The following is a 14,371-nucleotide window of genomic DNA, read 5'->3' as shown; positions in this document are numbered from 1 at the left end:
TCAAGTTCATTCCTGTTCTGTCCCAAATACCTTCTGCTCAGCATGAAAAATGCATTCATTTCTACTGACTTACTGATTTAAGCTACGCTAAACCCGTTGTCACCTGAGAGCCTGGGGTACCCGTGTGATGTAAAAAAGCTAATACCTGTCCCGGACAGCAGAAAGCCTGACCTGCAACAGAGACTGATAGGGCTGGTGTGGAGAAGTCTCCAGGAACACCCACCAACTCTATCTCACCACCTGAGTGGCCTTATTAGGAGTTTCTCTTAATAAGCATAACAGCAGGTGTAAGTGCCGAAGCAATCAGAACCTGAAATATCTTTAGATCAAGGGAAGGGCTAAGACCAGAGGATGGAAGACAGGGATCAGCACTGAAGGACATGAAGGAATTGGTCACAGTAAAAAGTATGAAAATAAGAAAAAGAAAAAAAAAAAAAACAAAAACAAAAAAACCAGGAGGAAGATCCACTTAGTAGTCAGTGAATTAGCTCAGAACTCATCTAGGTCCTGGAGTTATGGTAGTGGGTCATTAAAAAACACAGACTAAGGCTTAAAACACATTTTCTTAGGTCTGTCTTCATAAATAGAGTTAATGGCTGTAGGCCATTTACAAGCCATTAATACATCACCTATCTGACTCGGTTAGCATCTTATTAAAATAAATGCATCAGGTATTTGCAACATATAATTAGCTGCAAAGCAACAGGTTTGATTTACAAAAATGCAGTTTTGATGTATTTTTATCTGACACCATAATTTTAAGTCATTAAATCAGTTCACAAAAGTTACAGCTGTTTGGAAACATTTCTTTAAGCTGCCTGCAATAAAAAACAATCCAGTTTTTCTCTTTGCAGATCAGTATTATTGTAAATGAGAATATTGGCAAACATTATCTAGATTTTCCAACTAGTTCAAAAGAAGTGAAGTTCATTAACAAAAAAAAAAAAAAAAAAAAAAAAAAAAAAACAGGATACAGCCTATTTGTCACTTCAGTCTCATTTCCTGCTTCCAGGGTTTCTCTCGTTTGTTTTCAAGAATTCTGGAGTGCTGTGAAGGAAGAGTAAGTAGGTACTCTTATAGCTTAAAAACACAAATACGTGTGCACAAAGTCATGCCTCCAGTTCTTCTCAGGAATCATTTCTTCTGCCTGTAATTCCTTTTTTTTTTTTTTTTTTTTTTTTCCCCTTTTTTCAATTACAAATGTTTGAGCTAACAGCTGAAAACTACAATAAACACACTGCCAGCACTGGCATTAGCAGGCAATACAGTGCAGAGATGTAAAGAGAGAGATGGCTGGGGACTGTCCACCCACACTACTCGTGTCCCAGGGACTGGGCCTTAGGGCAGCTCTGAAGAGCTCCCATGGACCAAAACCATTAGAGGCTGGAGTACTGCAGGTACTCCTAAAGCACTTCTGTCATGCTCTGCTTTCTAAGAAGCATCTCCTTTTTCACTCCACAGGCACCCCACAGTAAACAGAGGCAGCGGGAAGACTCACTCCAAAAGCACATTACTGATGCAAGCAGAAATGCTAACACAAACTTAGCAAAGAAGTTAGCAGCCTTCAGCACACAATTCACTCTTCTTTACGTCAGGAAGAAAACACAGGACTGTTTGCAGACCTACAATGGCTGCAGCTTTGGTCCCAGAAAGCAAGAAAAAAAACACAATAAATGAGCAATTCAGTCTTTTCACTTCATACTTACGTATAATTCAGGCCCCCTTCAATTTTTTCCCTCTTTTTAGAATTGTACATCCATCCAAAGCACTCGACCCTCTTGCTTCTTCCCCCCGTGGGTTTAATGTGAAATGAGTAACAGACTTTTATCTTATGATCTGCTTGTTCAGTTTGAAGTTGTCATTACCGCAGATCAGTCAAAAAATTCAATACCTTACCTACTTCTTACTGTAAAATCTTAAAAAACCTGAATTCCAAAGTCTCAAAAAACATAAAGGATAGTTGGGAAACAAATGCAAATCAAGTACATTGTTTCATTGCAACATTATCTTATGTCATTAGTTGGCAGCAGCCATAAAGCTCTGGATCTTTTCCAATATTTACTTCCATACACTGAGTAGAAGTTGACACATCTAACCTCTACTTTATTCATCCTCCAGTAGTTTACACAAATTCAGATTAAAATAAGAACTTAAAAATTCTAATCGAGTCCACTTAGATGAATCAGTTTCCCTACTATGAATCAGAAGTAAGAGTATGGTAACTTCATTAGGGCTTGCAGAGCTCATCCTGCAGAAATGCTGTTCTACTCGGTGAGTTTTACAAAGGATGGGCTATTATTAAGGTTTGGTGATGAATTTTGACAAGCTAGTAATGTTTAGGAACTCCATACAACCCTTAAGGAATGCTTATTGGACAATATTTGCTTTTAAATATTAACTTAAGAAAGACTTAGTGCCTAGAGATAAACAAACTTAAAGCAAAAGCAGAAAAGCAAAACATGCCACAAAGCTTCCTCCACCCTAAAGCCAAGCAGACAGGCAAGCAACAAAGGAGCAGGCCTCAACAACCAAAGGATGATCGTCATAGAACCAGGGGCACCCCTCCATGTGCTCTGGTACCCATGCATCCATACAGGCAGCTTCAGAGGGCAGATAAGCTGCCAAAACTTTCTCACACGTAACATAGGGCCATGCCCAGCTCTGGGACATCGTCTTCTGCCAGTTACAGAGACATCTGCACTGACCCAGAAGCACGCATTCCCAGCCCAATGGGCCAGGACTGGTGACGTGTGTTTATTTTCTATTCGTAATTTAAAAAAAAAAAAAAAAAAAAAAAAAAAAAAAGACCTTGATCTTTAAGCATGGCAAACATAAGGTTATATTTGTTGTCTTCAAATGGGACTTATTTTCCTGAAAGTTTTCACACATCCTAGGATGAACAGCTGAGTAAGTCTTTGTAATTCAGGATTTGTTCTGTTTTGTGGTGTTTGGAGAAATTATTAAAAAAAAAAAAAAAAAAAAAAAAACCACTTTGGAAAGTAACGAAGTCTGAGCCAGTGAAGAGGATCTGAACATACCACTGGACAAGCAGCCCTCTGACCGATCTCATCTACTGTACACAAATTGCATTTACTTTAAAATACTGTACCAAAGCAGACAAGTCAAACAGCCTTACTGGAAGCATTCCAAGTTTCCCCCCAGCCTTCATAAGCAAAGTCCTTGGAATACAGGCTTCAGAACTCCTGAACAGAACAGAAGTGCATGACAGTTTTCCCGGAGACCAGCCCTCTGCAGTTCTGAATGCGGCACCTTTGGTCATTTGGAGCAACTGCCTGAACCCACACCCCTCATCCCAATGGGCCACCCCCTAAACAATGCTTCCAGAAGCAACACTTGATTTAAGGGCAGTAGTTTGAGGACCTCCTTGAGACCTTCCTTCTCCAGACAAGAAGCCACTCTGACAGAAAGAGCGTAGCTAAGCCAAGAGCCCCTTCCCCACTCCTTGACCTGCAGCCGTACCAGCAGAGAGCCACGTACACGAACAATCGATTTTCCTCAACCAGACGCTGCCAGAGTAAACCGGGACACACGGGTTGTGAAACTTGAGCTCCCCAAGGGCTCTGGGAGCACAGGTCTGGGTAAGGACAGACAGCAGGGTGACGCAGTCATGCAGGTACACGGACACGGCCAGATTGCACAAGCGCTAGGGGATGCACCGGAACATGCAGCTGCCTGCTGAGGCGGGGCAGCGCTTAACCTGCCACCAGGGAGCAAGGCACAGCCTAAAGGTTATCAGCAGGGCAATGCTCTGCCTGCTCACACTCATCAGGGGACTGCGGCTTCACCTTGAGCGTCACGTGCAATTCTGAGCATCGCAACCTAAGAAGGACATAAAGCTGTAGGAGAGCAGCCAAAGCAGGGCTGTGAAGATGCTGAAGGGTCTGGAGGACAAGCTGTATGAAGACAGCTGAGGTCCCTTGGTTTGCTCAGCCCAGAGAGGACGCTGAGGGGGGGGGAGCCTCATGGCAGCCCTACAGCTCCACACAGCTGGTGGGGGAAGTGATTTATATAGCCATCACTTTTTCTAAACTAGGGATAGCAGCAAAAAAGCAAAAAGAAGAACAGAATAGAATAGATCAATTTGAGTCTGAAAGTCCATTCAAATAAATCATTACACCTCCAGATGCAAAATAAAAAGCACTGTTTAGCAGGGAGGATGTAATTGAGTGAAACGATATAAGAATCATCAGAAACATTCAGCAATTAGTCTGAAATTTACTTTTCAACCTCAGGCCTAAAAATCTTTGATATATTATTAATTATCACTAACCACAATCAGTAGGGTTCCCATGCATCCTCAGAGAGCATACAAAGTCCTATAAGGCATTTTACAGACAATGGACTCAGTTTCTGTTCAGATGTTCCAACCGAGTATACTTTTTTTTTTTTAGGAAGTATCTTTCTATATTAGCAGTGTCATCCCACTTCAAAATATAAGATTCAATCTACTTTTTTTTCCCCTGAAATAATTCACAGCACTCTGCTTACAAACAACAGATTTATAAAGATTTAATGTAGCAAGCAGCTAACAACACTTTCTAATGTAATTGCAGAAGCTTAATTCACAGTTTAAGACCAAGAAATAAAATTCAAGTCATTCTCTTGTGACCTAACTACAGTTTGGGAGCTTCCGTCACAGCAAAATTCACTCAAGAAACACTGCCTGCAAAATGTTCATGTACTGAGTAGATAGAACTGATGTTAGATATCCTTTTAAGAATCCAGAATCATTTATCTTATTTGACATCCTGCAGCAACCATTTCAATAAAGCCAGAGGGAGAATACCGAGATCATGTCCTTTCAGAAGACATGTTAGTTTTTGTTAATAAACTTCAGGTACAAAAATAAATGAACAAGTAAAAATAAAGAAAGTAGAAGCTCTTTTTAATTTAAAAAGACAAGCTACTCAAAATCCTCACCCAGAAAGTAAATTAACTTTTAAAATTTTCTAAAAACGCAGGCGTTCCTGAACAGAAGCATACATATTATTACTGGTGTGCACACACTGCTTAAAAGCATTACAAGAAACCCTCAAACAACTCATAAGCACGTGCAGAGCCCAACACAAAGACAAGAGGTGCTGCAGTTACTTGTGACAGTAGTAGTCCTGGAGCAGACCATGCTGGGATATGCTAGCAGAGATAAGCAGGGACTTCCTGGCCAACACACCATCTCCCTGTAGCATAAATAAATAACAACAAAAAAAATACACCTTCCATCAAGGTCATTGTGTCTCCTCCAGCAGCAAAAGCAAGGTATCTCCAGCAGGAAAAGGAAGAAGGAAACTATAATGCAGCTCAAGTGAGCAGTGACTCCAGGCACCATGCACTACTAAGGCATGCAAGGGACTGTTTAAGCACTCAAACATGCCCAGCAACTGCTGCAGCCACTTGGGCAGCTGCACACAATTGTAGTAGGTCTCATTTTTTCTCCACAGATCTCTTTCACCTGGAAGAGACTGCAGCTGAAGTAAATTAATTCATATGCTGAGCACCAAGCACTGATTAGCAACTGGCTGCATGTGAGTGCAGGGATAAAATTACTAAACTTAGACATACTTAATACTTGCTTTTCACACACCCTTTTATCACTCTTATACAGACCATGTTGTCAAAGGTATTTGTCAGAGAACAAGTCAAGGTCTTATGTTCATCATAAACCACAGTATTTTCTGACCTCTCAGAGCTTAAATCTGAAATCACAGCACTCCACTGTTCCCTGAGGGATTTTGATTGAAATCAGTCCATTATTAACTGCAGCTTCCACAACTATGTTCAAACATGTTAATACATACAGACACCTACAGTTAGAAAATTGAAGCTGTCTTTGGAAAGTATACCCTGAAAATACAGCTGCTGAGACTACGGCTTGATGATACATTGAGCAGCAACACACACTTGTGATATTTCAGAGGCACTTTTACCTCTCCATCCCTTCAGTTTGCTCTCGTGCCCACAGTGCTCACACAGTAGCACTGGTGGACAGTTAAAAACTAAAAAGACCTTCGGAGTGAACTGGATCAGGAAGCCGATCTAGCTCTTGCATGTAACACCTACAACACACCCAAACCAAAGGCAGAAACAGTGTCAAACCAGGCTCCAGGGCATTGCCCAACAGCACATTTCATCACTGAAAACAATATATTGGTCAACTGCAGACGGCATCCAACAGCAATCTCTACACAAGCTGCAGCTCAATAAAGCACCAATACAATCTGAGTCAACCGGGCAGAGCACTTGAGAGCACGTTTAGGTTCCATTAATGCTAAGTGTTTGTTGAATAAGGACAAGTTATCAAATCAGAACTTAACAATTTACTCCCTGTGCAGATAACAGGAGTACTGCATGATCACTGATACACCTGCAACAATCCATATGGACGCTCACTTGCATAACCCGTATGTATGCACATCCCATAAAATAGAATGGGAACATTTCTGCACAGTACATATTTCAGACACCAGTCTCTTCCTGTCCTCATTAAGGGGGATGAATCCATACTGTCAAAATATGGATAATCAAAATTTCTTCTGTTTGCTAATTTTCACATCCGTGCACTAAGATGAGCCTGACTTCCCTATTCCAGAGAACAGTCAGACAAAGGTATCACAGTGAGATTCTGTATCACCACATGATACAAAAGCTAGAAAACAGTTACTGGCTATTATCAAAATAAACTATGGCAAGCCAATTTGTAACAGCCAAGTTTCATACAGTTTAACAATACAACTGGCCACATAAATGCTTCAGTGCCACACAACATGATTTACCCTTCTACACAAAGAAAAAAACAATCCCCAGATACAGGTACAGGGATTGAGAAAGGAGCGCTTATTTCCACAGATTCCAAAGCTCCACTTATTCATGGAATGCGTTTTCCAGCAAGGCGGACTTCTCCCTCTCACAGGAGTCAATTTTCACATGTAATTTAAATGGAAAAAATTAAGCATCCCTAGGAGCCTTAAAAGGCTTTTTCTTTATAAAAAGATACTTAATAGAGATTTTCAATGGCCCAATCAAATTAGCAGAACAAAACAGAGCACCCTCAACAAAATAACATTAAGCAAAACTAGCAAGTACAAGGCTGTGAAATGAATACTGGTATGCCAAGGAGAACCCTTGGACCTTCTAGCTCCATGCAGGCTGATAAACTTCAAAGTGAGAAATAAAGACACATGTTGAGGATCCTGTTACATATCAAGATTATATCCAGAAATATTAAGAAGTACATTTGTTTTTTGTAGTTCCATGTGTAATTTCACACACTAACTTCCAAATTGAGAAGAAAAAAAGTACAAATTTAAGGCTATAGTGTACAACATAGGAGAATTGCTGTCCAGCCTTTTCAACAGTGAACTTATGGGAAACTAATGGGGAAAACAATCCCACCAAAGCATGGAGACTATTTTGAACAACTTGGCCTTCTTCATATGAAGTCCATAAAAAAACAAACAGAGGTGAAGGTCAATCATAAATTCTAAAAATAATATTTACCAGACCTTTATCTCCCTGGCAGGTATCATTCAGATAACTGACTATTTAGATAATTTTTAACACAACGTTATTGACAGAAAATAATTGCCAATAGCCTGAAATCAGATCATCTATTCACTTCAGGGAGGGTTACCCATAAATGAAGCCCACATTGTTATTATCAGCATTTTTTGGAGGGGGGTCAGAAGGATGACAATGAGCAATGAGCAGGGTCAGAAGGATGGACAGGGACATCCTGCATGCACCTGGTGCTCTGGGAAGCTGAGATATACCACCCAGATCAGGCTCTGGGCTGCTCATCAAAGCACTGTCCTGACTTACGCAAACTGCTCAGGTATAAAAAGTCCCTAAACACTGTCAGCTTGATCGTAAATCCTAAGAAGTGAATGACAGCCTTTCAGGCAATTTTAGCATATCTACATTAGACTCTAAAACCTGATGACGAAATGTTTTGAAATTTCCCCAGCCGGTAAACAATTAAAATGTAATTACTAGTAGGTAGAAATAACTCCAGTTGAAATAGTGAACTTATTTAATGATAGCAACACACTGTAACTTTGTGAATTCATCCCACGCAGCCAGGGAAACTTTGTTGAAACAATACTGCTTCACAACTCACCTCCATACACAGGCTAGCGCACAGAAAGAACTTCAGGAACCTGTATCATTTTGTACCTTAAATTCCTTTAAGGCTACCCACGCTCCGAAAGAACAGATATTCACATGCTTAAATTTGTACATTCAATCCAACTCTTTGATGTGTTTACAATCTAAGACATGCAGTTACACATCATCATCATAGAAAAACAGGTTTGAGGGTACTGTTTAGTTTCTAAACCAAAATCAAGGGGGAGATTTTTTTTTTAACATTAAAAATAATAAATGCACAAGCAAACCATGCACCAGCTCACCAGTTGGTATGACACTCCTTACAGTCACTGGGAAAAAACAAAACAAAAAACAAAACAAAAAAAACAAAACAAAACAAAAAAACCCAACAACCTGAAAGTTTGAAAAAGTTTGGAGCAAAACTGCTCCCGAATCATGGGAAACTGAAACTGCATCTGAGTCCTTTTTTTCCATCACCTGTCACAGCAAGCAACACCTGCACCTATTCATCATCATCCACACAGGGAAAAACTCTGCACATGGATCTTTACCCCAGAGCTCTATGGCATGGAAATGTGCCATCCTCAGGGGTCTTCTCTCCCTTTGGGAGCAACTTTGCACCTGTTCCCAGCCTGGGAAGAAAGCAGCTTTGGGGGAAACACTTGGCAAGGCAACGCAAGGAGGTGTTACCAGGTAATGGAACCAAACAGTCTGACTTTTAGCCAAATCTGAAAACTATCCAATTGCAACTGTTTGGAAGAACGCACAGTAGGCACATCAGCCCTTTGTTTCTTCCACAACTGCTGAGAACAGCGAGTATGCACATGCATATACAAGAGTTAACATGGAAATTAGAGGGAAAAGGCACATTTGCAGAAAAAGCTTTAGGTAAGAGCTAACACAGCAGAAAGGTCATCCTCCTCAATTTTTACTGTTGTTTCAAGCAACCCTGACATTTTCCTAGGCCATTTTGGAAATTACGTAATTGGCATGATCATAAGTCTTAGGCTCATACCCTGATTCAGATGAGCAACCACCTTAAAGCAGATTTCCGTCAATGACATCACTCCACCTCACATACCTTATTTTCTAAGCCCACTTTGCTATTATTTGTTTAAAATCCGCTATTTCTTATTAATGTCATTCATTGAAGGGGGTGGGGGGGGAGAGGTCTACACACACGATTCACCCTCTATTAAAAATAATGCATGCTCAATCTTTCAAAGGTATGTTCTGCATGCATATTAACAGAAACAGCATTTCAAAGGCAACAGGCAAACATGCTTCTTCACTTAAGCTCTCCTTCCCCAAATCCTGCTGATTGTAATCTTGTAAACAAAGTTCCCACCATCCACCTTAAAGATAACCATAACCATCCTTTATCAAACAAAAATAACTAAAAAAACAAAAGAGAATGTTGCAGTTGACAGTGGGCACTTGGTCAATAAGACAGCAAAGTATTTCACATGCCTAGGCTGTGCTTATTTGATACTGTCAGCAATTGTAACTGACTCAAGAAAGAACCAATTTAATAAAAGGTGATATTTGAATAGGAAAGGAAAATCATTTTTAAGAACATTCTAAACATTCCCAACACGAAAAGCCTTCTTCATTCCTGGTCACCCAGTCCTTTCCACAATGTAAGCTGCATATCAAAGAGGACACAGTATTGAGGTTCAGATCATAACACTGTCAAAACAAGATCTACTCAATGCAGATCATCTACCAACTTCAAAGAATCATGTAGCCTCTTTTTTACCTTCATTTTAGTCTTTTCTTATGGCACTTATAATGCAAAATAAATATACTTCAGAAAGAAATAAAGACGATATGGAAGACTTAAAACATCAGGAACTTGGTACTGCAAGCTACAAAGGATTAATCACATGTTTAAACAACGTGAACGAAGAGAGGTTTTGTCATTTTAATACCCTCTTGACATAGGAAAGATGAAATGCCCTTTGGGACACAGCTTTAAAATATGTTTTATTACAGTGCTTTGGGGGATGAACAAACTTAATCATGATTTTCTCTGCTTTAGCTGGAATGTGGCACAGGAATTGAGGATAAAGGTGAAGATGGATTTGAGGCTCATTAGGAAGAGTGAGCTTTTGCAAGTCTTTGATTTGTTTCGTCAGCAGACAAATATCTGTATGGGCACCTATGCATTCAAACTTGTACTGCTAAGATAACCTCTACATTAATTTATTTTGAAACCTGAAAGGCATTCGCACAGGTCCCCTGCTGCATCTGTTAGCACAAAGTCATTGCCAGACAGATTAACAGTAACATTTAGTTAAATAATGAGGCTGAGATAGAGATTTGAAATGATGACATGTATCCTAATCTGAAACACAGATCAGGATGTCTGAAGTGTTGCAACCTTGCAGATCGCTACCACCTAAACAGAATTTCGCACGTGCATAATTGCTCTGAGAGGTAAAAACGTCAGAATTTCAATCATGTAAAGCCACGGCTACACTCAGATGCATACCTTACTAAGATATCAGCTTAGAAAACAAAGGAAAGCACAGTCACATCTCCCCTGATGACAGATGATTCGTTTATGGGTCTAGAGGCACAGGTGAGAAGAGCTACCATGGAATAACGTCAGATTAGAAGATACTCCTTCAAAAGCCTTAAGCAAAACTGTCAAAAAAACATAACTATGGATGACCACACTCTTGAACAGCATTTCCCTGTTTACTGCTCAGTGGATCACATCCTGCAGCAGATGACAACCTTGGATCAACGTGAGCAGCACTTCCTCACACAAGAAGTCTCACGGACCAGCTCCCAAGTAACAGCTCTCAAACACAAAGGCAAGTAAGTATTGGGTCTTTGTTTGCAGACTGCCTATCACTCTTCTGGTGAACTTTTCCCAATGTGTAAATAATGCATTTTATGAACATTTATCTGGCAAAATAACTAGGAGACAGTAACTTCATCTCCTTTGATCCAGGAAGTACGTTTGATCCAAGCACAGATGATGACAAACATACAGCTATGTGCAAAGTTCAGCAAGAAGGTGGGGTACAGACTTTTCAATTTGAACAAGATGTATTAAAAAAAGTGTGCTCTCTACAAACAATATTTGAATTAGACAAAGAAAAAGTCAAGTATGGAGTCTGAACTATTCAAGTAGACCGCAGAGGTACTGGACAGGCCAGAGAATAAAATGCAAATATTTCAAGTGTTTCCTCCCCCTGCCCCCTTGCCCACCCCAAACTCTAGGTCCACAGATTGTCTTCCCTTCCCAAAAGCACAGTTAGTTTAGCCACTATGTCCTTCATTGGAAGATCATTGTTTTCCAGAAATATTTTGAGTCATACAAGTATTGAGAAAAGTACACATTCTCTTCACTCCAATCAAAGGATACGGTAGAAGCTGTGCATCTTTTGATGAGGAGAAGCACAGCTTTAGACAAGTAAATGCAAATTCTGTTATCAGCTATTTTGCTGATAGCACAAACCTGGGGTCAGCCAGTTTGACAGATGAGGAGGCTTTGTAGCTACTCTAACTCAGTCACATTGCCAGATGCATTTAATAATTTGTAAAACTGACTATGCAAGTAGACAGCTTATGTAAGTAAGCGTCCTTCACAAAACACATGAACACCCGTTCGTGGAAGAAGTATGGACTTCCATGGATTGGCCAGTACAAACGCTTAGGACGGTTGCATATTTCTCTCACCAAAAGTTAGGAGATCAGTTCATCCATTTTTCCCTTTCAAATGCATCAAGTTTTAACAGCCCTCCTCCTTCTGGAGGCATTTTTCTATATATACAAACCAAATGTTCCTACAGTTACAATACAGAAATAATATGTTGCCACAGGCTTGTAAGGTTTAGTTTTCAAATTTAACCAGTTGTAGCCCAGTGCAAAATTAGAGCCACGCATCTCTACAGAAATGGATTCCTAACATTACCGTCTTACCCTCATCTCAACATTTCACTCGAGTTACAACACATTTGAGCACCAGCTAAGGAACAATACCCTTTATCAGACACACAACAGCAATTTTACTAACCTTTCATTATGGGAAAGACAACGTTTGCAGTAGTAAGAGCTCACGAACGTAACAAAGCGACACTTCCAAATCTAATACCGATAGAAAATAATACGCTCTTTTTAAATATTAAAGCGAGCACTTGGTTTTATTAAATCCATAGCAAACTAAAGCAAACAACCAGCAAGTCTAGCAGCAAGAACTGAAATGCAAGCACAGAATTACACATCAACTTGAGAAATACCACCCCAGACCTCATTTTAATCCACATCTTGTGGAAAAGGGAGGGAAAAACAAGTAGCAGTTTGCTCGCTTACCTGGACACGTTTTCTGGAATGTACTCTAGAACTGGATACCCATCACTTCTTCTGGACGCCAGCTCCGAATGTGATTTCCAGGTCTCCACTAGCGTGCTGACGGGAGGGAAGGAGCTCAAGTGCTGAAATGCTTGCTCTCTAGCAACGGGCCGTGACAGAGATATCGTGCCCTGGGCACCGATCCTGTAGTGAAATGACTGTCCACCTGAATTTACACCAACAATGGCAGAGGATGGTATGCTACTGTCTTGGTAATAGCTGCCATCATCAGGCTCCTGCTTAATCCCCACAGGGAGGCCTGGATTTGGAAAACCGCTACCTTCACAACTGCTATCAAAGGAAGAAACAGGTGGTCCTAAAATCCCAGAAAGAGAGTAGTAGTCTTTGTCATCCATGAAAGAAAAATATGAGCCATCTGTAAATGGAAAAGGATTTACTGTTTGATTCCCTTTAAAAGAGGCACCGGAACAAGGATGTTTAGCTGACTCTTGCTTCACCGGTACCGAAAAGGGGCAATCAGAACTTATTTTACTGTTTTCACCAATGCACGCACTACCGAATGAACCGTCTGGTTCGGGCTTTATGAACTGAACGAGGTTCATCTGGCTGTTGTTTGAGATGGCATTCTCCATTTCCTCCATTTTGGGAAATGGGATTTCTTGAGCACCCTTGTCTTTCGTTTCTGGACTGGGAACAGTATCTTGGCTTCTGCTAGGTCCAGCCGGCGTGCTGGAAGCAGGGAATCCTAGCGAGCTGTTGACGGGGCTACAGATCGAAGATCCCCCCACAGTGCTAACCGCTGGGCTGGAGCGAGTGGACCTGTTGTTGGCATTGGAAGGGCTGGCAATAGAGCTTCTTGAGTTCAGGTTTGCAGGGCTGGAGACAGAAGACCGCATAGTGATATTGTTAGGACTGGAGACGGGAGATTTCACGCTGCAGTGACTAGGAGGACTAGAAATTGGTGATTTCATGCTACTTATAAGGCTAGAAAGTGGAGACCCTACGTTGCTAATGTGAGCGGGGCTGTGCAACATGGACCCCCGGCTCTCAACGTTGGGTGATCGTGACAAGGGAGTTCCCTGCCCGATGGGGCTGTGCATAGCAAAGTTCCCAAAGTTAGCAGTAGTTGAGGACACTGAGTTAACACCAGCAGGACTACACACCGAGGAAGCCATGTTCTGAGGACTGCAGCCTGAGGGACTTTTCTCTTGACACACAATGGGGCTTTTGACAACAGCATGCATGGCACCGCCATTCATGGCGCTTCCTGAGTCCGCCATCAGGGACCGCAGGGGCCTGCTGGGGCTGTGCAGGGGAGAGGAACAGTGGCCGTTCTCCTTGTAGAGCTTCACCAGCTGCTCCACGTTCTGGTAGATCTTACCCGGGCTTCCCTGGTTCTGCTGATCATACGGGTAGTCGGCGTCTCGGATCGAATCCATATACAAACCCATGGATTCGGCCACTGTCGCTGACAGTTCTTTCGACTCGGTTTCAGTTTTGATGTCAGAGGGCAGAACAGTGGGATGGCTGCTGTCCTGCTGCAGGCAGGAGAGAAGCTCAGGTTTTTCCTTGTTTCCTGGAGCGCTGCTGTTCGCAAAGGTGCCGGCAGCACAGCTCACATTCACAATCTCCATATAGTTACTGGCATCAGCCTGCTCTCCAGGACCTAGGGAAGAATACTCCACAGACTGAGGAACTTGACCCCACCGTCTCTCCATATCTATGCCTTCAGGGTAGCTGTGGTATCCTTTTGTCTCCATAACTAGTAAAGACATACACACACACAAAGAAGTGAAATTAATAAGTGGCAGGACAGTGCAATTTACTAAGGAAATTTCCTAATTTCCTAGGGAAACAAGGCATATCCGCTCACTCTGTCTATCCCTGTCTGTCCGCTTGCCAGCCTCGCTTCCCACCCCAT

The 14,371-nt window shown here is 41.5% G+C and overlaps 1 protein-coding gene across 4 annotated transcripts in view; it reads right to left on the bottom strand.

Annotated features, from left to right (window-relative positions):
- NR3C2 (nuclear receptor subfamily 3 group C member 2) overlaps positions 1-14,371 on the bottom strand; it is a 200,056-nt gene that overhangs the window by 182,520 nt on the left and 3,165 nt on the right. For 2 of the 4 annotated variants that reach the window (XM_052690209.1, XM_052690210.1), the window contains exon 2: positions 12,451-14,212. In XM_052690209.1, coding sequence (XP_052546169.1) covers positions 12,451-14,210 — 1,760 coding nt within the window. In that variant the 5' untranslated portion in view covers positions 14,211-14,212. Of the gene's footprint in view, positions 1-5,234; positions 5,363-12,450; positions 14,230-14,371 lie in introns of those variants that run through there. The other 2 variants (XM_052690208.1, XM_052690211.1) reach the window with 2 other exon arrangements.

The sequence above is a fragment of the Tympanuchus pallidicinctus genome, unplaced genomic scaffold (assembly GCF_026119805.1).
Source record: "Tympanuchus pallidicinctus isolate F22 unplaced genomic scaffold, pur_lepc_1.0 scaffold26, whole genome shotgun sequence".
Classification (NCBI taxonomy): domain Eukaryota; kingdom Metazoa; phylum Chordata; class Aves; order Galliformes; family Phasianidae; genus Tympanuchus; species Tympanuchus pallidicinctus.
Note: the sequence above shows the minus strand (reverse complement) of the source record. Positions and strands in the feature narration are given on the sequence as shown.